At 34.1% G+C, this 25,596-nt stretch overlaps 1 protein-coding gene across 1 annotated transcript in view; it reads left to right on the top strand.

The window, feature by feature from the left end:
• Nucleotides 1-212: 212 nt before the first annotated feature.
• The window catches only part of coro1a (coronin, actin binding protein, 1A), a 29,840-nt gene continuing 4,456 nt past the window's right edge, over nucleotides 213-25,596 (top strand). The window contains exons 1-5 of the mRNA XM_007251024.4: nucleotides 213-360; nucleotides 11,228-11,431; nucleotides 18,818-18,940; nucleotides 22,535-22,664; nucleotides 23,012-23,193. Coding sequence (XP_007251086.1) covers nucleotides 11,234-11,431; nucleotides 18,818-18,940; nucleotides 22,535-22,664; nucleotides 23,012-23,193 — 633 coding nt within the window. The 5' untranslated portion in view covers nucleotides 213-360; nucleotides 11,228-11,233. The remainder of the gene's footprint in view (nucleotides 361-11,227; nucleotides 11,432-18,817; nucleotides 18,941-22,534; nucleotides 22,665-23,011; nucleotides 23,194-25,596) is intronic.

Below are 25,596 nucleotides of genomic sequence, written 5' to 3'. Positions count from 1 at the left end.
CTCGTGAACTGACTTCAGCACGGGCAGTTTAAAATCAGCGCGAGGCTCCGGGCTGCAGGTCCCCGCCGAGTCACATGGCGCGTGCAGGGAGGGAGACAGGAGGGCCACACAGAAGAGTCACAGTGTCATCTGCTGCGGCTCGAGCCGCTCGACGCTCTTTAAAAGGAAAAGAAAAGCAGAAAGAGGAGGAGATTCTCATCTGCAGCTCTCCGACTTTCACTTCCTCTCTGTGATCTGAACGCACATCTCCTGCTGCCAGTGCCGCCCTGCGCTCACTGCACACTTCTCTCTCTGCGCCTGAACCAGCCAGAGCCCAGCCCTCAGCCCAGCACTCGGCCTTCCACGACTCCTCATCTGCAGGTACTGTACCTCCTTCAGTTCCTTTACCATGTTTTTGACCACGCTTTCACCCTTTTGTTTTTACCTCAGCCAAATGCATGAACACCTTACTCTCTCTTTGCACACAGTTTTGTGTGTTCCATTCCTTTGTGTACTAATGAAGCATCCTTCATTTCCAGTTTTTGAGCTCTGGATGTTCAGGTTCTACTCTACAGCTTCTTCTTGCTAGAAGAGCTCGGCTACAGTTAAATGACCGCTGCAGTCCATTAATGAGTCAAAGCCATGCAGAGCAAAGAGCACAAAGTGGTGGGGTGAGGTGCGGCTGGAGGTTTGAGGAAGTAGGTGAACTGGGTGTTGTACAGCTCATCACTGTTGCAGAGGCTCCCATATCTTTAACAAACATTGGGCTTCATTCATCAATATTTTATTAAGAGTTTTCTGAGGTCTGTTTTTATGTTTTAACTTACTAAGAACAATCTACGCCGGATTCACGACATGTTCTGAAGCTGTGTTCTTAAAAAAATCTGTGTTTTAGCATAGAAACCTGCAATTTTCTAGAAAAATAAGAGCAGCTGCTCTTGGAAAGCAAAGGAAAGCAATGTACTGTATTATACCATTCAAAACTTGTGTGAAAGCGCAGCTGATGAATGGCTGTGATACACTCATCCGGTCTGCCATTTCCTGCTAAAATATTTAAATCCCAGTGGCTAAAAAAAAAAAAAAAACAAGGGTGAAAAATACCTGCATAGGTGGGGACACTGAATTTGACCATCAAGTATGGCTTTGAAGTGCTGGTCCTAAATATAGTCCTGGTAGCCTAAACCTTGATATTGAGGTACTGATGTATAATTTTCTGCGCTGTCTTCTCAAAAGTGTGCTTGGCAAGTTCTTCACGCAAGTAACAGACATGCTATTTTGATAAGAAGCCCTTAAATAGAGCGATTAACAGAGCAATCACTGAACAAGGCTGGGCTTTATCAACTTGCAGTTGCAAGAAACAGGATTTGAACACTTTGGGATTTGGGCTTTGATCTTTATCTAAGGCACAACAATAGACAAACACAGTCTGCTTAAACTAATGCCACACAAACAATTATATTACATTTGCATGATTTTATTGAACACATCATGTTAAAATTTACATTGAGGGAGGGAAAAAGTATGTGAACCCCTAGGCTAATGACTTTTCTAAGAGGATGTGATGAGGTTGTTGATGTCTTGGTTAAAGCTGCCCTGCCCTATAAAAAAAAAACTCACACCAGTTTTGAGTTTGCTGTTCTTAAGAAGCATTGCTTGATGTGAATCATGCCTCACACAAGCTCAAAGAGCTCTCAGAAGACCTACATTCTAAAATTGTTGACTTCCACCATGAAGCTGGAAAGGGTTACAAAAGTTGACATTCTTAAGAGCAAAATTCAGATAAGAAAACTGAAAAAAAAAAGTGAATATCAGATTCTTCGTACAAAAAAAGGGCATAAGTGGGCTTTATATGTGGATTTGTTCCTAAGAATGATTGGGGAACTTAAGCCTATTATGAATTACTTTAGATTTTATTTATAGTTGCCTACATCAGAACACAGCTAGTTTAGCTGTTAAGCTGAGTGTACGTTGTGCAGTGTATCAGTGAACGAGTGCGATCTACACTTTTGCTTTGAACTTCCTGCAGGCTTCACAGTGCAAAGGGTGCAAAGGGTGGTGACGATACACATGCACGTCAGGTTATGATGCTTGATTTTGATACAGAATATCATCAAGTGTTTGTAGTATCACAATAATATTTGATAGGGATGTAACGATACGACACAAACTTAATGTGGCACAAAAAGCCAACAGTTGACTTGGGAATAAAGTGAGAGATACAAAGAAATGAAAGAACAAAGAACTGAACCCACTTAACACCATATGGTCAAAAAAACACTATGGACAAAAGGGTCCATAGTTGGGACACCTGTTCATTCATTGATTTTGCCAGTACTAACAAAAAGATGTATTATTCTTCTTTGTATTTGGAGTAACTTTCTCTACTGTCCATAGAGAGCCTTCACGGCATTCATTCATTGTATCTCCTCATCCTCATTCTCTCATCCAGCTCATCCCTTCCCTCATCCTAGAACTACTGGACTATTGGACAGTTCCTCTTCTCCACAGCCCAATACTGGGAGCTTTATACCCCTTTAGCCCATGGCCATAGATAAATGCATTCATTAGAAAAGGTGTCCACAAACATCTGGACATATTTGGATATACTGTGTGATTTTCACTCTAACTGAAGCTCTAATCTGCAGATCTAGGTTTCCTGAAAGTATCCCAGAACAAAGCTGATTCTTAGATGGTGAAGCGAGCATCACACTGAACACTAAACACTCTCTCTACTCTCCACCAATTCAAATGATCTCAACACTAAGATGTTTTTGAGGAAAGTGGGCTCAGGGTTGGTAATATGCACAAGTTGGGGCACACCCAGTTAAATCATGTCAGATCTGTAAAAGAGACGCACTTCTGCACATTCTACAGTTTAATTGCCTTACTGTTTTTGTTGAATGTAGCATATTGCATAAAAAGGAACATTAAAACATATTAAATATTTTACATATTTTTTTTATGTAACATCCACTAAATAGATAGAAATTGGGTTTTAAATATGCATAAAAGGTGTATCTTAGTTTGTTTAGAGATAGTAATTGTAGTCCTTGTAGTACCATAGTATTAGAACATTGAGTATTGCAACTACTACTGAAAGAACAGAACTTTTAGTAATATCTCTTTTATAGTATTTGATAGTATCTTAGCATTGCAAAATGTATTACTTTAATGGTATTTGTACAGTATTTCTTCATCGTACTTTAATATTGAAACATGTAGTAGCTCTTTGCTGTACCTTAATATTAGCACATATAGTACTTTATTAGTAGTAGTTCTTTTTATCATACTTTACTGATAGTATGTGTAGTCCTTTTAGTACTTTAGTATTAGAACCTAGAGTATTTTAGCAGTACTATTTTTAGTTCCTTATAGTACTTTAGTATTGCAACTACTACTAAAAGAACAGCAATTATTTGCAGTAATACCTCCTTTATACTACTTTATAGTATCTTAGTATTGAAAAGTATTTTACTGTAATGGTATTTGTATTTCTTCGAAGTACTTTAATATTGAAACGTAGTATATTTGTGATATTTTATATCTTAATGTTTCTCAATATTAGAACATATAGTACTTTATTAGTAGCAGTTCTTTTTATCATACTTTACTGATAGTATGTGTAGTCCTTGTAGTACTTTAGTATTAGAACCTAGAGTATTTTAGCAGTACTATTTTTAGTTCCTTATAGTACTTTAGTATTGCAACTACTACTAAAAGAACAGTAATTTCTTTCAGTAATACCTCCTTTATACTACTTTATAGTATCTTAGTATTGCAAAATGTAGTAATGTAATGGTATTTGTTTGGTATTTATTTATAGTACTTTAATATTGAAACATGTAGTAGTTATTTGATGTACCCTAATATTAGAACATATAGTACTTTATTAGTAGTAGTACTTTTTATCATACTTTACTGATAGTACTTGTAGTCCTTGTAGTACTTTAGTATTAAAACATAGAGTATTGTAGCAGCATTACATGTAGTTCCTTATAGTATTTTAGTATTGCAACTACTACTTGAAGAGCTATACATTTTTAGTAATACTTCCTTTATAGTACTTTATAGTATCTTAGCATTGCAAAATATAGTAATATAATGGTATTTGTATGGTATTTCTTTAATATTACTTTAATATTGAAACATGTAGTAGTTATTTGCTGTACCCTAATATTAGAACATATAGTACTTTATTAGTAGTAGTACTTTTTATCATACTTTACTGATAGTACTTGTAGTCCTTGTAGAACCTTAGTATTAGAACATAGAGTATTGTAGCAGCATTACATGTAGTTCCTTATAGTACTTTAGTATTGCAACTACTACTTGAAGAGCTATAAATTTTTAGTAATACTTCCTTTATAGTACTTTATAGTATCTTAGCATTGCAAAATGTAGTAATGTAATGGTATTTGTTTGGTATTTCTTCATAGTACTTTAATATTGAAACATGTAATAGTTATTTGCTGTACCCTAATATTAGAAAACATAGTACTTTGTTAGTAGTAGTACTTTTTATCATACTTTACTGATGGTCCTTGTAGTCCTTGTAGTACCTTAGTATTAGAACCTAGAGTATTGTAGCAGTACTATTTGTAGTTCCTTATAGTACTTTAGTATTACAGCTAATACTTAAAGAGCAGTAATTACTATTAGTATTACCTCCTTTATACTACTTTATAGTATCTTAGTATTCTTTGTACTTCTTAATAGTACTTTGATATTCAATCATAGTACCTTTGTGATATTTTACAAGTACATGTGTAGGCCTTTTTTTGTTGTATCTTAATATTAGAACATATAGTACTTTATTAGTAGTAGTATGTTTTTTATCATACTTTACTGATAGTACTTGTAGTACCTTAGTATTAGAACATAGAGTATTGTAGCAGTAATATTTGAAGTTCCTTATAGTACTTCAGTATTACAACTACTACTAAAAGAGCTCTTATTTATACTATATAAGAATATATAGTACTTTATTAGTAGTAGTACTTTTTATCACACTTTACTAGAATTACTATAACTTTAATATTGAAACATGAAGTACCTTTGTGATACTATATGTACTTTAGAACATATAGTCATATACTTTAGCAGCAGTAGTTCCGGTAATACACAGCATATATCCAGTGAAAAATCAACACTGTTAAAATAACAGTGTTAAAATAAATTAACACTCTGAGTGGTAAAGATTCACACTCACATTGTTTTTTTTTTTTTCACTTATAGTGTTGATTTAATATGAGCAGGGTTGCTTTACTGTATAATACCTTATAGTATCTTAGCATTAGCAGCTTAACATTACACTTTTTATTACTAAAATGGTATTTGTATTTCTTTAAGATATTTTAATACTAGAACATTAGAGTACTTTAGAGTATTTTAGAAACTGTAGTTCCTTTATGCACTTGATTATGAGAATATACATATTCATAGTTATTTATCAGTATTATTAGTACTTTCTTATAGTAGGAGTGATAATGGAAGACTCTTAGAAGAGAATACGAGGCAGTTCTGTTATATGATATTAATACAATATTTATCTAACATTAGGGTTTTGGCCTTGCTCACTTAGTGAGAACGCTAGACTAAGAGGAAGCGCTGTAAGAGGGCTTTGCTGGGGTGTTTGCTCAGTAGGATGTGGTGTAACTGAAGTGTGCTGAGAACCTCCTCTCAAACACACGCGCCTTCATCACACCTCTCACACGCTGCCGCTCAGCAGCCAAACATAGACATACACTGCAGCCTGCAGCTGTGACGTGGAGCGCTAGGGGCCACATTATAAGTGTATTAAAGTGTGATCAATGTGTGTTAAACTCTTGGTCGGGTGTTAGTATCTACAAGAGGATGAAAGAGTATTTGTTTAAAGGCTGAATAAATAAATAAATACATACATACATACATACATACATACATACATAAATGCTGAATATTTATATTCCAGCAGACAAACCAACAAATCACAATACATTAACCTTAGCAGTGTTACTACAGTCACTACCCTAGCACTGGTATTTTAATTAAAAATTTATCTCAGTATTGCACATCCAATTATAAATTTACCCCAGTATTGCTATTCCAATCATACATTTTCCTCAGTATTGCTATTCCGATTATAAATTTACCTCAGCAGTGCTATTCCAATTATAAATTTACCTCAGTAGTCATATTCTAATTATATATGAACCTCAGCAGTGCTATTCAAATTATAACTTTACCTCAGTATTTTTATTCCAATTATAAATTTACCTTAGAATAGCACTGTGCTCTTCTAATTATATATTATCCTTAGCAGTGCTATTCCAGTTATAACTTTACCTCAGTATTGTTATTGCAGTTGTAAAATTGCCTTATTAGTGCTCTTCTAATTATAAATTTTCCTCAGCAGTGCTATTCCAATTATAGATTTACCTTACCATTGCTATTCTAATTATAAATTTACCTCAGTAGTGCTATTCTAATTATATATTAACCCCAGCAGTGCTATTTTAATGATAACTTTACCTCAGTATTTTTATTCCAATTATAAATTTACCTTAACAGTGCTCTTCTAATTATATATTTTCCTTAGCAGTGCTATTACAATTATAACTTTACCTCAGTATTGTTATTGCAATTGTAAAACTGACTGATTAGTGCTCTTCTAATTATACATTTTCCTCACCAGTGCTATTCTAATTATAGATTTACCTCACCATTGCTATTCTAATTATAAATGTACCTCTGTATCGATAATCCAATTGTAAATGTACCACAGTATTGATAATCCAATTATAAATTTACCTTAGTATTGCGATTTTAATTATGAAGTTGCCTTAGCAGTGCTATTCTACTTATGCATTTACACCAGCAGTGCTATTCTAATTATAAATTTACCTCAGGATTGCTGCTTCACTAATAAATGTACCTCAGGATTGCTGTTTCAATAATAAATTGACTTCAGCAGTGCTACTCTAATTATAAATTTACTTCAGAATTGCTATTCCAAAATTACATTCACGTCACAATTGTTATTCTGATTTTAAATTTACCTCACCAGTGCTATTGTAATGATAAATTTACCTCAGGATTGCTGTTTCACTAATACATTTACAGCAGGATTACTATTCCAATATTACATTTACCTCAACAGAGCAATTCTTATTATGAATTAACCTCGGTTGTGCTATTCCATTGATAAACTTTCCTCAGTAGTGCTCCTCAGTAGTATACAGACAAAAGCAGTCTAGCTAAGGCTACGTTAGCTCAGCTAATGTTGCTATCCTAGGCGTGTACCGCTTGTATCTGTCAGCTGGAACACAGCAAGCTTGAGGAGAGGTAGTAAACAGACACATGCATGAAAAGTGATAAGTGGTACTGAAAGCTTTATTTCATTTTATTTGCACAAGTAGAGTGTAGAAATTAACTGGCATTTGCTGGCAGTTGGCTCCCTTCCAGCTACCTCCCACTGTAGCTAGCTATACACCAGCACCCTGAGACATAACACTATCACTGTATGAAAAGCATGAATATCTGGCTTCTCCTCATGAGAAACAAAGCATGTTAGCCCAGATTTGACTGGACTGGACTCTAGGTTCAGCCCAGCTGATCATACTGTAGCTGCTGGGTTTACAGAAGTGTAGAGAGAGAAACAGAGAGGTGAGGAGAACAAAGAAGGATGCAGAGCTTCCCCAGCAGGCTGGTGTCAGATCAGCAGAGCCGTGCTGCCGCTCTGTTCTAGCATCCTCTTTCTCTTTCCTTCCTCTATTTCAGAACTCATGGCCTGAACGGTTTGACTCACATGCTCTTGATCAGCAGGGTGAAGCGCTGAGCGCAGGAAGCAGGCCAGGCTTTAATAGGCTGAAATATTCTGAAATATATTGGCATTAATGTGCTTCTGCCATCATTCCTGCAAAGCCAAATATATTCATTCCCTATAAATACAAAGTGGACTGGTTTGTTTTTAGGCTGGCAAGTTAAAATAGAGCACAATAGAGTCATTGCTAAAATCATCAGATTAATCTGCTCTGAAAGAAGACCGGACCACAATGCATGTTTTAAAAGTACTCTTCTGCATGCTCTGTGCAATTACACATTCTCACCAGAGAGGTCTCTAATTCCCCAAATCCCCTAAAACCACAAAAGAAATGTAATTATACAGCTTAGGAAAAAAATAAGAAACCCCTTCAGTTTCTAAATCAGTTTCTCTGATTTTGATATTTATAGGTATATGTTTGAGTTAAATGAACATTGTTTTTTATTCTATAAACTACGGACAACATTTCTTCCAAATTCCAAATAAAAATATTGTTATTTAGAGCATTTATTTGCAGAAAATTAGAAATGTTTGAAATAACAAAAAAGATGCAGAGCATTCAGATGTCAAATAATGCAAAGTAAACAAGTTCCTATTCATAAATATGTACAGAAATCAATATTTGGTGGAATAACCCTGGTTTCTAATCACAGTTTTCATGCATCTTAGCATGTTCTCCTCCACCTTTCACATTGCTTTTAAATAACGTTATGCCACTCCTGGTGTAAAAGTTGTGATCATCTTCCTCTTGATTATATCTATTATGGCTCTTATGTTTTTTCCAGAGCTGTATTTAAGGTGCTTTTATATGTAGTTTTTGCACATAAAGTACGTTATACCATATTTAGTAGTACTATTATTTACTTTAATGCAAAAACATATAGAGCCCTATCGTCCACCCTGCGCAAGGTGCGTCCTGATGCTCTTTGCTATCTTAGACCCCATCAACAGTCTATTTACACGCCTTGCACCCTTGTCGTTAAAATAGCGTCGGAGATTAGGAATATATCTACACTGATGGGTGTGGTAGTGTGGAAGTGAGGAGTGTTCATGTAAATTTCTGGCATGTTGCTATTTAGGTGGCAAAAAAAACACAGGAACGCCACTGACTGAAATTAACCTAGACAAGAGTCCAATTTTCTATAGGTGTACACCCCTCTTGTTAAACACACACACACAAACGCATGCAGAGCGCAAACCAGACTTTTAACTCAACAATAAAGAGAATAAAGCATTAAATAACATTGCTGTTCCCTTAAATGTGCTGCTGGTGTACCTTCACGGTGTGAACACACAGATCAGTTTCCTCTGCTGAGACGCACAAATCACTGTGCTGTTAAGATACACAAAACACATTAAAGTCAGAGCGCACATGCCTCTTAAAGGGAATGGCAAGTAACACCCTGATTGGTTTATTTCATGTTATGCCCGCATTTCGAGCAGCACAGGGCATATTTTTTGCAGCCTAATGATACCAAAGAAACATCGACACGCCCTAAATGAACCTGCTCAATCCGCAGTTGACCACAGAGATTAAGCCTAGTCTTGGACTACACAGTATTTTGAATGTAGATTTTCCATTAAAGAACAATATAGTCTACAACTAGGCTCTTTATAGTGTTTTAGTATAGTGATTCTTCATAGTGTTTTAGTAATTGATCATGTAGCATTAAAAGTTGTATTTTTTATAGTACATTAGTGTCAGAACACACAATGTTTTACTGGACATTCAGTTCTTTATAGCACTTTAGTATTAGAACATAAAGTACATTAACAGCAGTATTATAAGTAAGTCTTTAGTATTAAAAAGTAGTATTGTAGCAGTAGTACTTGTATTTATTTATAGTACTTTAGCAGCAGTGTGCATTAGGGATGCACCGGAATTAAAACTTTGGGCTGAAACTGAAACCGAAAAAATTAAACCTTTGGCCAAAGGTTGAATACTGGAAACATTTTTGCAGGTTTTTAATCATTTTTCCACTTAACCATTGCTGCATACACAGAGTGCCACATTCTATACTGGGTGAGATTTAATTGCATAATCATAAACATCTTTACAATACTTTAGTATTAGAACATAGAATACTTTAGCAGTAGGACATGTAGTTCTTAATAATATTTTATCAGTAGTACTTGTAGTTATTTAATAGTACTTTAGTTTTAGTACATAGAGAACTTTAGCAGTAGTACTTGTAGTTCTTATTAATACTTTAGCAGTAGTACTTGTAGTTCATTAATAGTACTTTAGTTCTAGTACATAGAGAACTTAAGCAGTAGTACTTGTAGTTCTTAATAATACTTTAGCAGTAGCACTTGTAGTTCTTATTAATACTTTAGCAGTAGTACATGTAGTTCTTTAATAGTTCTTTAGTTTAAGTACATAGAAAACTTTAGCAGTAGTACTTGTAGTTCTTATTAATACTTTAGCAGTAGTATTGTAGTTCTTATTAATACTTTAGCAGTAGTACTTGTAGTTCATTAATAGTACTTTAGTTTTAGTACATAGAGAACTTTAGCAGTAGTACTTGTAGTTCTTTAATAGTACTTTAGCAGTAGCACTTGTAGTTCTTATTAATACTTTAGCAGTAGTACTTGTAGTTCTTATTAATACTTTAGCAGTAGTATTGTAGTTCCTAATAATACTTTAGCGCTAGTACTCGTAGTTTTTAGTATTACTTTAGTTTTAGTACATAGAGTACTTTAGCAGTAGTACTTGTAGTTCTTATTAATACTTCAGCAGTAGTATTGTAGTTCTTAATAATACTTTAGCGCTAGTACTCGTAGTTCTTAGTAGTACTTCAGTTTTAGTACATAGAGTACTTTAGCAGTAGAACTTGTAGTTCTTATTAATACTTTAGCAGTAGTAATTGTAGTTCTTAATACTATAGTGCTAGTACTTGTAGTTTTTTAATAGTACTTTAGCAGTAGTACTTGTAGTTATTTACTTGTAGTTTAGATGGCTGCTTCAAAACTAGAACTTCAGTTTTAAAGTTCAATTTTATGTTATTTAATGTTGTATTTTTGCCAGGCATAAGTGTAAACTACTGGCCTGTGCTTGTTGTAGAAAATGTATATCTCTCTCTCTCTATCTTTCTCTCTCTCTCACACAGTCTCTCATTCTCTGTCTTTCTCATTCTCTCTTTCTCTCACTTGCTGCCATCTTAAGTGCTAAGCTTCCCTTTTAAGCCATTTCCGGTGTAACAGTTAATGGGTGTGCCGTTAAACCCTGTAGTAAATGTATGTGAGAAGCAGCTCTGAGTGTTTTAAACATGCAACTGGATTTAATTATTGAACAGAAAATAATGATGGAATATATAATCAAACATATTTTCCCTCTTTATCCCACAGCTATAAAGATTTTGAGGTTTTATATATATATATTTTTAATGGATGTGATGAACTCTGCATTACTTCTCTCACTCCCTCTCTCTCTCTGCCCTCCTGCAGGTCATCATGTCCAGGAAGGTGGTCCGGTCCAGTAAGTTCCGTCATGTCTTCGGTCAGGCGGTTAAGGCTGACCAGTGCTACGATGACATCAGGATCTCTCAGATGACCTGGGACAGCAACTTCTGCTCCGTTAACCCCAAATTCGTCGCCATGATCGTGGACGCCAGCGGAGGAGGAGCCTTCATCGTCCTGCCGCTCAGCAAGGTGACCACCGGTGACCTCCTCCAACACAACTACAGTCCAGAAACACTGTTATTCAAATCATTAAACACTAAAACTTTATTTCTCAGACAGGGATTAAGCATAGGTTTAGATTTTATGTTTCTTTCAAAGGAAAACACATCCTCCCAAACACTGTATAGTCCAATACTAGACCTAATTCCAGAACTAATTCCAGCTATAGTGCAGAAACACTGTTATTTAATTAATTAAACACTAAATGGTCGTTTCTCAGACAGGGATTAAGCCTAGTTCTAGATTATATTATATATTCCTATGAATGGAAAACCCACTCTGCAAAACACTGCCATATCCAAGACTAGACCTAATTTCAGAACTACAGTCCAACTATAGTCCAGAAATAATGTTATTTAATTCAATAAAAACTCTAAGAGACGTTTTTAGACGTGGATTAAGCCTAATTTTAGATTGCATGTTCTTTCATTGAAAAACACACCCTGCAAATCACTGCATTGTCCAAGACTAGGCCTAATTCAAGAACTACACTCCAGAAACACTGTTATTTAATTCAATAAAAACACCAAGGGCCATTTTTCAGACAGGGATTAAGCCTGTTAATTCTATACTGTATGTTTAATTCAGTGGTGAACTCACTCTCTAATACACTGTGCTGTTTAGAACTAAGTTTAAACTGTCCCAAAGTGTCTGTGTGGGTGTGCATGTCAGTTCCTCTCTCTCATAACAGCAGAATGCAAAGTTTCATAGCAGCTTTACAGGAATCTAGTAATAAAACAACAGATAACCTGATTTAAAACTTACATATAAATATAAATAAACTTAAAACTTAAACTTAAAAAAATGAATAAATGAATATTAAAAATTAAGGAGTTTAAGGAGTTTCTTTAACATGTCTAATTTAACTCAAACTTTAAACCTCTTTACCCTATAACTGAATAGTTGCCTGTTCTTAATAGTATTTAAACTATTAAACAGGACAAGAAAGAGGCAGTTGCACAATCATCATGTCCTCAGAGTGAAAACCGATGATACAGTGGTTTTAGGGTTAGCTGACTGAACAAAGCATTTAGAAAAGCTCCCTATATGTCCCTTACATATTTTTGGGAACTGCAGCTTTAGCGAACAAGATAGAAATATATTATAAATATAATTTCTGTCAAATTAAAACCTTGTATCAGCATTTTTAAAGCAGTTGTGGCTCGGTGGATAAAATGCCTGGTTATGGATTACAAGGTTGCAGTTTTTTTTACAGTATTAAAAAATATTAACATAATGATTGCCTTATTTCACCTTTTAACATAAAGTAAATCTGAATATTTGTTCTTTATTTGTATTGAAATTTTATGATTAATGCTCCAAACTGCTTGGAATAAAATATTTGGAGAGTAAAGGGTTTTGCTTGACAGCTGTATAAATATATATTAACTGTAAAAAGTGTTTAGAATGTGTTTTCAGTCATGTAAAAGCAGTGTGATTGTAGACACATCAGAGAGAAAATGATTTAATATATTCTAGTGATTTATACATGTGGAAAGCCACACAAATAAAAGGAAAGAAAGACAGAAAGTAAGAAAGAATGACAGCAAGAAAGAAATGTTAGATGTGTGCAGAAAGATGAACATAGCTGCAGATAATTACACTAGCTATAAAATATAATGAATTTAAACATATTGCAACTTGAGTAACTTGAAAAAATTCTATTGATCATAGGAGACAAGACAGTAGTGAGTAAATATCAACTAATAGCTGCTACAATATCTGAAAAAAACAGTTGGAATAGCGACCTGCAAGTTGTTTATGCTTGATATTATATTAAATTCTCTAGATATTAAATCTTTATTTTTCTTCTTTCAAATTTTTTGAAGTATAACAGTATCATGATGAATGGACCAATAGAATTTCTCAAAAAATTACTTTTTGATGTTAACGTCTAATGTAAGTTAGGTTTCTTGCTTTTCTTGTAAAGTTGCTTATAATAGTCAATATATGTCATATATTACACTGTAGTAACCAATTTTTTTTTTATGTTTTTTAGATCCCAAATTAATTGTGATAAAAATGTAATTGTCTATTGACTATTTTGTACCCCTTAAAATAGTTTTAAATATTTTTTTGATATACATGTATACAATATTTACAGCATTAACTTTAAAGGGAAGTGAATATAATATATAATTACTATAAATATTTAGTCATAAATCAAATAAAAGGTTAACATGCAGGCTCATTGACATTTATGGACTCTTTCCGCTAAATAAGCACAGTGGCCGATATTGAGGTCATGAAAAATAACAGTCTCAGCTCCTGCACTGCAGAATCAGTGGAGGCCTGGCTGCGAGTAGACGACCTGCATGACCTCTTCTTCTGCCTCTCCATCACCCAATAAGGAGAGGAGTCTGAGAGTGTGAATCAGAGTGTGTTTAGTAGAGCAGGTGTGTGAGAGGTTTCCACGTGCGGCTTTGTGTTTCCGGAGTGTTTGAGTTTGAAAAAGGCGCGCTGCAGGGTGTGTGTAGTGCTGAATGTGTGGGTTTGAGGCGAGTTCTGCTCCTCTCTGCGTCATCCTCTCTTTGAGTTTCTCGCGCCGCTGATCTCTTTACCTTATTTGGTAGCTTCTCTGTCTGCCGTCTGCACAGGATGTGGTGACAGTTTGCAAATCGAGCGAAGAGTGAGGAGACGGACAGCTGCCTGTTAGAGAGCTGTTCACACACACACACACACACACACACACTAAGAACTTGTTCACTGGCTGCTGGCTGATAGAGATCAGTAAAGTCATCGTTACAATTGTATTTCATTGAGGCCCAGTTCTGTGGAAATGAATTACAGCTTATTCACCTGAAAACAGCATCAGATTTGGCATCTCAAAAAATTAGAATATCATTGAAAAGTTACTTTATTGCAGTAATTTAGTTTAAAATTTGAAACATATATATATATATATATATATATATATATATATATATATATATATATATATATATATATATATATATATATGTTTTTTTTGTTTGTTTTTTTTAACACAGATTGATCTATTTTAAGCAATTATTTTGTTTATTATGGCCTACAGTCAATGAAACCCCAAAAACAGTGTTTTTTAGAAAATTACAATATTATATAAGATCTTTTAAAGGTACTTTTGGCTGTGTGCTGGAAAATGAAATTTTGAGTTTTACATTTTGAAATAAAGTAACTTTTCAATTATATTAACTTTTTTGAGATGCACATGTATTAGATTTTTGTGATGATGTATGATATATCAGTGATTATGTATGTTATAAACCATTCATTTTATATATATATATATATATATATATATATATATATATATATATAGAGAGAGAGAGAGAGAGAGAGAGAGAGCTGTCACAATAACCAATTTTTCAGATAAAATTTTGATGCACAAAAAATTGGGATAAATGCAATTTTCATTTTAAGACAATTTAAAAAGTGCATTTAACGGCTCAGATACAATAAAAATATAAAAGCATTTGAATATTACTTTAAAAGAAATGAGACTAGTGTAATAGTATACCATATCCATATCATTCATATTTAGACATTAAATTTTAAATATAAAAATGCATAATGCATATCCTAAATAAGTTTAATATAGATAAAATAAAAACACTGCTTTTGAAATCGACATACTGGTTTATTTACGTCATAAATGGACTCTTTGCTAAATAAGCACAATGTATTTTGCTTGTATTGGCTATTGTAATCTATCCCTGCACCATTATTTCTCTTTGTTTTCTACTTTATGTTATTGTGCTTTTAATTTCAACTATTCAAACTTTGCAATAAAAAGAATTATAAAAAACAATACACAAATAAGCACAATGGCCAGTATTGAGGTCAGCAAAAAGGATTGAGGTAATGTCCAAATATTGTATGAAAATGTATTATTTTTTTTTTTTTTTCAAGAATATACTACTATATAAGAGAGACATATATATAACTAGTTTTATACATGTTTTATACATTCATTACAAAAACCTATAAAAGCTTGTCTACCTCATAAAAAAACAGTAACTTATCAAAGTGCAGCATATTTAGTGCCTGCATATAAACTGCAAACAAACAATTAACATGAAATACAGTAAAAAGCAACTAGGGCTGCAACTGGTGATTATTTTGGTAGTCGACTAATCTGATGATTATTTTTTAATTTTAGCAATTATTTCTGCCATGTCCTCCATCTCTAAAAACAACAGAAACAGCTGAACATGAGCTTTTAAAGGCATTTAATTGTCTAGATGTTGTATAATGTAGAAAGTACTTGAAAAAATTAAATATTAAATATGTAATCTATTGAGTTTAAGCACTTTTGGAGACACAGACTAAGTTGAGTGTGAACTGTGTGAGTGAGAGGTTTACCCATCTTCCATTGCGCTTTTGTCTTCAGCACTTTGTATAATGCAGTACTGTTATAAATTAACGTTGACAATGAAATTAGTAGTTGATTAATTTAATTAATTAACACTGCCGATTATATCGACTAATCGTTGCAGCCCTAATAGCAAATGAGCTGCTTTTAGTAAAATATCACAATATTACAGTTTAAATATGTAGAAAAGTTGTTGAATATGTGTGAGAAATGCATGTGTTTTTTTATTCTGAATCACTGTGAGAAACACAGAACACAGAAAAACACTTGAGAAATAAGAAAATAAATTTGACAAATTTTAAACAATTCTATACATTTCCTATAAATAAGTGTGTTACTGTTCATTGAGCATCACTGGGATTCCAAAGGCTTAAACTGATGATAGACACTGCCCTCTTTCTTTTTTTCATAATACATTTTTATATTTACTGTTCCTGTATACATTGTAATTTGTGCTTTTTCTGTCTCTATCTCTGACCCGATCATCTCTCTTTCTCTGTCGTCTTAGACATTTATCTGAGAATGAATGGCCGTTCTGTCATCTCAGATTGGGTGCGTTTCTGAATGGAAGCCATTGTCTGTTAATGAACGCAGGAATTTTGCGTCAGGCCGGTGGTTTTTCTTCGGTTTGTGCACTGAGGAAGTTTTCTGTGTGAGAAACATCTTATTAGACGTTGACCCACATCAGTTTACTCTGGCAAAAGAAGCAGAGCAGGAGAGGGTGAAATAGAGAGTGAGCTAAAACAACAGGGGAGGAAAAGAAAGACATGAATCCACCTACTGTACAGATTTTTTATAGTATTATTGGTTTGGACACACATGATTTAAGGGGAGGTCTCAATTTTATTCTCCTCCTATTTTATTCCCAGGCCTAATAAATCCTCCCACTTCTCTTCACTTCTGTGCCAAACAACTTTACACCCCAGAATTTCAGCACAAATAGTGTCCAAGGTGTGGTCCACATTCTCAAATGTATTATTACTACAGCAGCATTATGTAGAAAATGTATATTTGGGGAGTGTAATTCACTTCTACTCCTCTGCAATAAATACAAATCACACTTTGAGCTCTCCTTCAGTAACAGCTGTACACATGCATTTCTGGACAAGCTGAGAAACACAGAAGCAACAATCATGATTTTCACCAAAGATCTACACTGCAGTAACAGCCCTTTTGACTGTTTTAGAGTCAGAATGACAGAGATGTCATTCTCCCTATTACAATTAGTGGAGCATCAACATGTTTCTAAAACTGATATTGAAGGCAAAAATTATAAATGTATGTATAGTACACAACGTTACAAAAGGATAAAAAAAAATAAAAACTAAACATAAGTTAAACATCTGCCAAGAAAAGTGAATCAGGCTCCTGCTATTTTGCTATATTAGTATATTTAAGAATAAATTTCATGAATAAATGATCACGGTTAAACTTATTCCTCCCATTGTTATTGCTTCAGTATGACACCTGTCTTATTATTATGTAAGAATTTATATGCCTTGCTTCTGGGCTCCCTCTACAAATGGAGAGCTGGACAAGCTAAGAGATACAAATACAGCAACTGAAGTGAAAGAATCATGTGGACTGAGGCTGTAAAGCAATATTAAAGGATTTTACACTAATATGAGAGTGTCTCATAAAGCTCCACAAAAGTTTCATAGTGCAGTAGAGCAGAGTACCAGAACAACAGAGACGCTATTCTCCCTATTCTAATCAGTGGAGCATCAACATGTTTCTGAAACTGATTATTAAGGCATAAATGCTGCATAATGTTGCTTTAAAAGCAATTTTACTGAATTTTACACTAATCTGAGAGTGTCTCATAAAGCTCCAACAAAGTTTCATACTGCAGTAGCAGCGTTTTTGACCGTTTTGACAAAGACATCAGTAAATCAAATGTCTGCTATTTTGCTATATTTAATATATTCGAGAATAAAATGCATGAAATATATAATCGTTTTTAAACATAATCCCCTACTTTTATTGCTTCATTTTGATCCCTGACTATAATGGGATTAATGTAGATTGGTGGTAGATTCAGGAGGACTGGTTTCCCAGACGGCAGTTACTGTATGCACAGTCTAGACTACATTTGCTTTCAGTGGTATAATCTATAGTCCTGTAGTCCTGTAGACCATTAGTTTAAACTGTAAACCTGATTTAGCCTGTCTGTGTAGTGGAGTGCGGTGTGTGGACGTTGACCTAAGCTCTTGGGTCTTCTGCTTTTAATTCTGTAAGCCTGATTTATATCTTCACAGTCTAAGGTCAGGTCTCAGTGCACCATGTTTTTCATCTTTCTCTTTCTTTCTCTCTCTCTCTCTCTTACTTTTTGTCTCCATCACACACCCAGGGCTCTGGATGGGAACTGGCTGCTGTGTGCTGTCGTCTCTAACATGGTTACAGCTAATTGGAGGCATAGCTGTATAACTGACATCAGCTGACAGAGTTCCTCTCATACACTCTCTCTCCCTCTGTCTGTCTCCCTCTGTCTGTCTCTCTCTCTTTCTCTCTCTCTCTTTTATGCCATGGCCCTCTGGTATGCATGACCCCTCTGGTACTCACCGGTACTCCCAGTACCCTGGAAAACCAAAAAAGTACAGAAAACTCTAAACGTTTGTTGCTATAAAGTAGGTCTATATGCTACAATGGTTTAATAAGCTTAAATTAAGCAAAAATCAATCTACCAAATCCCTGGTAAATGGTAACTTGCTCTTACAGCCTAAAACAGTCAGGCCAGGCAGTCAATCACTACAAAATATACACATGTATACCTGAGAAAAGGTAGTGCATGGGGAAACTACAATGACAGCAGGACCCCACACAAATATGCAAAAAGATGGTGCCAGGAGCCCATGAGAATGATGCAAATTTTACTGAAAGAGGCTGCAAACATTGTAATCCTAACCTCACTAAATACAATCAAATTCTCACAGCATTGATTCAAATCCAAAATCTAACCTCTGACCCTGAATCTGTCCCTGTCTCTGTCTCTCCTCCTGCAGACTGGCCGTATCGACATGTCCCAGCCCACCGTCTGCGGCCACACTGGACCCGTCCTGGACATCGAGTTCTGCCCACACAACGACAACATCATCGCCAGCGGCTCTGAAGACTGCAGTGTCATGGTGAGAGACCCTGACCTACCCTGGTAAAAAGAAAAAAACATATAGAGAAAAGTCTAAGCATGCTGTAAATATACTAACAGGTTTTTGTACTCACTTAAAATATATTAAAAGTACATTAATCTTATGCTTTTATCATTTTTGTAAAGTAAACTTTGATTATACTTCTTAAAAAGTACAATATAGTGTATTTTAATTAAATAGACTACTATGAAGTGCACTTCTAGTTTAATGTAATTCAATATACTTCTAAAATACTTATATCCAAATATACTTTTGTACATATTTAGCAAAGTGTGTTAAAAACAACTGTTACAGTAGTTCACTTAAAGTGCAATGTATCATGTAACTTTTTAAAAAGTAAATTAAATTACTACTACTAATTAAAAAAAAATAAAGTAAATTTGTAACATGCAAAAAATTGAAGTACAGTATATTAAAATATACTTTTATACCCAACAAATTATACTAAACGTTTGCTACTTACAAAAGGCAGGAACAAGAAGCATATTTGTACTCTAATGTAAAAAATATTTAACATCAATTGTCTACATTCTTAATATATCTTTTGTATACTGTAAAAGTGATACAGTTGTAATGCTTTATAAAAAATTATTATAATTTTACTGTAATCATATTTAAACTATGGGTTTACATACATGAATTAGTATGTTTAAATGTTACTTAAGTATATTTAAAATACTTCCATTTTAGTTCAGTTAAGAACACTCAGCACAATTTAAGTAAGACTTTTGTACTATTTTTATACAGTTAAAATATAAAAACTAAAAAAAAAAACCTACAAAAAAGTAGTTCCATTTTAGCACTCTTTAAATATACTGATTAATAAAGTGGCTAAAACAACACTTTAGTGCACTATTGCATAATAATGCTTAGTATACTTTAATATACTGTTTTTATCAGGGTATGACTATTCATTGTTAAACCATACCTGTCAAGTCTCCCGTTTTGGCCGGGAAACTACCGTATTTTACTCCTCTTTCCCGCCGTCCTCCCGTATTAGTATTTTCCCGTAAATTTCCCGTATTCTATTAAAATAAAAAAATATATATTATTGAGGAGACAGGGCACTGACCGCTCTGTGTCTCTTAACCAATCGTGGAGCCGATTCAAGGAGAAAGTCCCGCCTTTCAGGAGAAACAGCCAATCAGCTTGCAAAGGAGGGTCAGTGTGGGGAAGTTAACTGAACTAATCAGGGGTGGAGTGATCAAAATAAAGAAGTATTAATTAAAAATTATTGTGTAGGCCCCTTAGGACTAATTTTTACTGATGGAATATATCTGGTCCATGTCCTTTTAGTAAAAGCTCATGATACTATTTTTAGGTCACCAACAGTAATTTTGCAGAATTTGTGCACCCTTTGTTCAATTTTAAATCCATTAAATAAATAAAAAATATATCATATAAAAGAGTGCATTTATTACAAAAAAGACATGAAATCTTAATTTTTTAAAAAATATATAGAAAAGGGTTTTTAATTTGGCTGTATTAAAAGAATGACATATGTAGGAATGTCCACAACATTTCAGATTCTGATAATCTAATTGTAGTGTGTAAGTGGTTCATTTGTGGTTATTTTAGATTTTTTGTAAACCTGTCTTAAAATGTAAGGGGTACTGAACCTTCGTTGGGCTGGTGGGACGGCTTTAAGCGTACAGAGGAAAATATCCCTTATTTTTAAATCTAAAACTTGACAGGTATGTGTTAAACATACTAATCTTGAAGTCTAATTAGCCTAAATAATTTCATATAAGTTATGGGAGGATATATACAAGTGTCTACAGTAGTGATGCTGCTGTGCTGAACTGGGTATTGGCCGTATATGGTCACTTCCTGTGTAATTTTCACCTCTACCATATAAACTGCAGCATTAAGACACATTCGGGTTTTCTCTATGTCTTAGTCATCGATGGGCAATAGCTATGTGCATGTTACCAACAAGTCGTATGATGCCTGTTCACATGAAAACCTTGAAAACTGTTCAGTGTTTCACTGTTTTCAGTAAAAAAAAGTATCTGAACACATGTGGACAGACCTTAGTCTAGGGCTGGACGATTTGTAAAAAAAAAAATATATAATGTTGATATTCTTTAAATATATAAGCAATTCTTGATCTTGATTAAAATGTTTAGTTTTTACAATCTTAAAGTGATGCACAAGCTATTGTTTCCTTTACATTTAATTAAAATACCTTTTTAGTTTTTTTTTTTTCTTTTTTTTTTTTTACAAGTAGTAAGCAGCCCACTTCACCCTTAAATCCAGCTTTTATATTAAAAACTGTGCAAACATAACTCATCAGCATTTAAAATTAAAGTAGTAGTGTTCCTGAGTGGGGAGAGGGCAAAATAGCATAATAAATGGTATCAGTGTGCTTCTGCTACCATTCCTGCAAAGCCAAGTTTGTTTATTGTAAAACAATGTGGTCTGGAAGGTCCCAGGAACTTTTTTCCTGGATTTGTCAGCTTTTGCTGGTACCTGAGTAACCATGATGCTGCTAATTCTTGCTCAAATTCCCAGATTTATTTTCTCTGAATAAAGACAGCACCACAATGCCTGTTTTAAAAGTACTTTTTAGCATCCTCTTACCAAAAATCTACAGACTGTCTGGAAAACTTCTACTGACCAGACACTAGGACATGTTCCACATGTAAGATGCAAAGAAGTATTTGGATTTTAACCTTCCAGGACCTTATATCTATAGAGCCACCAACTGCTCGTATATACTGGGCTAAGGCAAGGAAGCTAAGGAGATGGCGGGACACCTTTGAGAGGGTAAAGCTGCTTCTTGTGCATAAGTGAACAAATTCTCAAAACTGTTGTGATATACTGCAGGAATATTCCTTTAGATGTGACTGTATTTTGATATGTCTGGGTGGGTCTGTCAGGAGCTTGGGTGGGAATCGTGGGTGGTAGGAGAAAAAAAAACAAAACAATAAAAACAATTGTTCACAAAAAAAATGTACAGACTGTCACTTTAGGGAAAAGTGTAAAATATATATAAAAATCACTGCCATATAAAATAGTTCTTTACAGGGTTCTGACATAAGCAAATGTCTGTCTAGACGGTATCATGATAACCATACTCCTGGCGATATGACAAAACACTGAATTAAAAATATATATTTCAAGAATACACTACTGCATGATACTAATAATGCTCTTCAAATCTCTCCATATATCCAGGATTAAAGTAAAATAAATGATTATGGAAAGATATAATCTGTCTCTAGTAGATATATAACGGGAAATGAGAGCAGTGTGAATTTTTCTTTTGCTAAAAACAGCAAAAAAAGTAATTCCCTGATGTGATAATTAGAGGTGGGTCATATGGCACGATATTTCAGGGTATAATAACGTTAATGATATTCCAAAATGTTGCCGATAACATTGCGTATGACACGATATGGCACACCCCTACTATCTACTGAGGTTCCCTCTGGCAGCTTTTATAAATTTATTTTTAAAAATAAATATGAATGAGAATAAACTGTCTATAACTGTGAATGAGAATATCTCACTTAATTTAGTGTAATGTTTATTCCGTGTGTGTGTGTGTGTGTGTGTGTGTGTGTGTAGATCTGGGAGATTCCAGAAGGTGGTCTGACGCAGCCTCTGAAAGAGCCAGTAGTGAAGCTGGATGGTCACTCCAAACGTGTGGGCATTCTCAGCTGGCACCCCACAGCACACAATGTCCTTATGAGTGCAGGTAAACCCACACACACACACACACACACACACACAGGCCAACACATGTGTCTGTATTCACACATCTCCACCCATGACTTCCTTTTGAGGGTACATGTAAATATATATGTACATATATAGTACTAGTCAAAAGTTGCTTCTTATTTAATGTCTTTCATTATTTCTTGATTTAAATATTGTTCTACATTGTAAATTAATATAAAAAACATGAAAACAGTTAAGGGACACAAATAAAATGGAATAATTGTCGCCCTCTGCTGTTTTTTTTTTTAAATGTATTGCATTGTAATCGCAGTGTCTCTCCTCTGTGTCCCCTGTATCCTCTGTCTTCTCTATCTGTAACTGCAGGCTGTGATAATGTGGTGATCCTGTGGAACGTGGCGAGAGGTGAGGCAGTGGTCAAGGTGGACTCTGTGCACACCGATCTCATCTACAGCGCCTGCTGGAACACAGACGGCTCACGCATCCTCACCTCCTGCAAGGACAAGAAACTGCGCGTCCTGGATCCCCGCAAGGGCACCGTCATCGCCGTACGTCTAATTACTCATCTTTTTTTTTTTTTTTACATTTTTAGCTTCACATATTTGTATCTCTAGATACATATTGATTCATAGTTATTTTTTAGATTTTATCTATGTGTATTTCTTTTCTCTATATTGTTTTTTTGTCCTTAAATTTCCAGATCTATATATTTCTAATCTCTACATATTTTTATAATTTTATGCTGTTAGCTTTATACATTTTTTACCAGTTTACCATTCAAACATTCATCTTAAATTGTTCTGCATTTCATATGAATACTAAAGCAATCAAAACTATGAAGAAAAAATATTGTGGGATTATTTACAAAACGCAAAAGTGTTGAACAAACCAGAATATGTTGTAGATTTAAATGTGTTCATTTAATCCATATTATATAAGAACATTAATCCAAGAACTACATCCACATATCCACATTAATCCAAGAACTACAAAGTTACCAACTAAGTAAAGAAAAAAATACTTTAAAATGAAAGTCAGTTAATCCAAAAAGAAATCAAGAACTTATCCTTAAGTAGAAAGTTTCTTTAAGTGCAGTCACAAAGATGATGAAACTGGCCCTCATCAGGACCTCCCTGGGAAAAGAAGAGCAAGAGTTACCTCTGTTGCATAGATAGGTTCATCACCAGCCTCTGAAACTTCAAGTTAACAGAATTAAAAGAGTATTTTGGTTTGTTTAATACTTTTAAGTTACTACATAATGTGTTTCTTCATAGTCTGGATGACTTCAGCATTAAATTACAATGTAGGAAAAAAATGTATAAAACTTTTAACTGGCACTTTAACTACCTTATATACTATACATTTCTCATTTCCTAAATATTAAATACATGTATTTTTTATTTTTATGTATATATATATATATATATATATATATATATATATATATATATATATATATATATATATATATATATATATTAACACTTCACTTCTATCCATCTAGCTTTTTGCCTTGTTTAATATAAACAGACAGTTTCACTACTAGCTGAATTGTTTATGAATGTGTATAACATTACATTGATTTATTTTGATTTGAAACACAAACGGTAAACATTAATAATCATAGACTAGAACTATTTGCTATTAGAATATATTCATATTCATATGTTCTTATGTACGAGTGTGTCATATAAGATTGTTTAATGATATATTAAACCAGTACACTGAATCCACAGGGCCACACCTGTGTTCTGTTTACAGAGATTAGTCTGTGTGGTTTTAGACTGAGAGGAGCCTGTTTCTGTCTTTCACATTTAAATACTGTTTAATATACTGTTTAATATACTCTTACCTGAAGTGATAGTTTATTTAAAAATTATTTTTAAACAGTATGTACTCAATCAGTAAGACATGTCTGGTTGTCTAGGCTTGCTTGGTATTAGCATTAGCCGCTAACTGCAGCGTTAGCTCTTTCTGCATTCAGAGGTGAGTATAACGGACTGTAGTCTGCGTGTTTACTGTGTTAAAACAAGCTATGTAGAATAAACCGCTGGCTGATATAATCTGGGTTACTGGAACACCTCAGTGTAGCGATGTCAAGCGGCGTGTACTAGCGCAGCAAAAACTGATGAATTAGAAGGGAAACATGGCGACCCTCTTAATTTTTAAATGTGCCTTAATTCGGCTTATGTATGAAAATAGACCAGAAAATAGAGTTTATTGATAGTGCGCCCTATAGTCTGTAGAATACAGTAGTTAGTAACAAGTAAAGGGAGCTTATGATGCTAACTGCATGACTAAATCTTCACAGGCTCGCTTTAACTTGCCTCAAATAATTTTTTAACAGTCTGTAATAAACCTATTAGTGTAGTTTTTTTCATTTTACATGATGTAAACTGGGGTAAATAAGCTCCTAGTAAGCTACATTAGCCTACTAGGTTAGTTAGCTTCTGTTCGAAGTTAAAGATCCACATGGGGTGAATTTTTAGACCCAATCCTATTTGTCTTTTTTTTATATATCCCTACCCCTTGTTTTTGAGTGTAACTCTTTCCTTTGGAACAGAGTTACAAGAGAAAGGGGTGAATTGGGACAATTCTTTGAACACTCAATACAGATAGCTGTATAACCCAGCAGTGTAGCGCTAAAGTTCAGCAACCTAGCTGCTGGATAACTAGTTAACTTTAGAGTATTGTATGTCTTCAGAAAGGGTGCAGAAATTAATTAATATTGTTTATTTCCTAACTGCTCTGTGATGGGGAGCTAAATGAGCTTTTATAAGCTTTCATTTTTAATTTTTACTTTTCTGTTTCACCTTAAATGCTGCAACCTCTGATGTTTGTTACACCATTTAAGGTGGAATGGGAAAGTTAGCTAGCTAGCTACCGACACAAAATACTAGCGATTTTTCATTGCCATAAAACATTGAAACTACACATTAAACTATGATAAT

This window comes from Astyanax mexicanus, chromosome 19 (assembly GCF_023375975.1).
Source record: "Astyanax mexicanus isolate ESR-SI-001 chromosome 19, AstMex3_surface, whole genome shotgun sequence".
Lineage (NCBI taxonomy): Eukaryota > Metazoa > Chordata > Actinopteri > Characiformes > Acestrorhamphidae > Astyanax > Astyanax mexicanus.
Note: the sequence above shows the minus strand (reverse complement) of the source record. Positions and strands in the feature narration are given on the sequence as shown.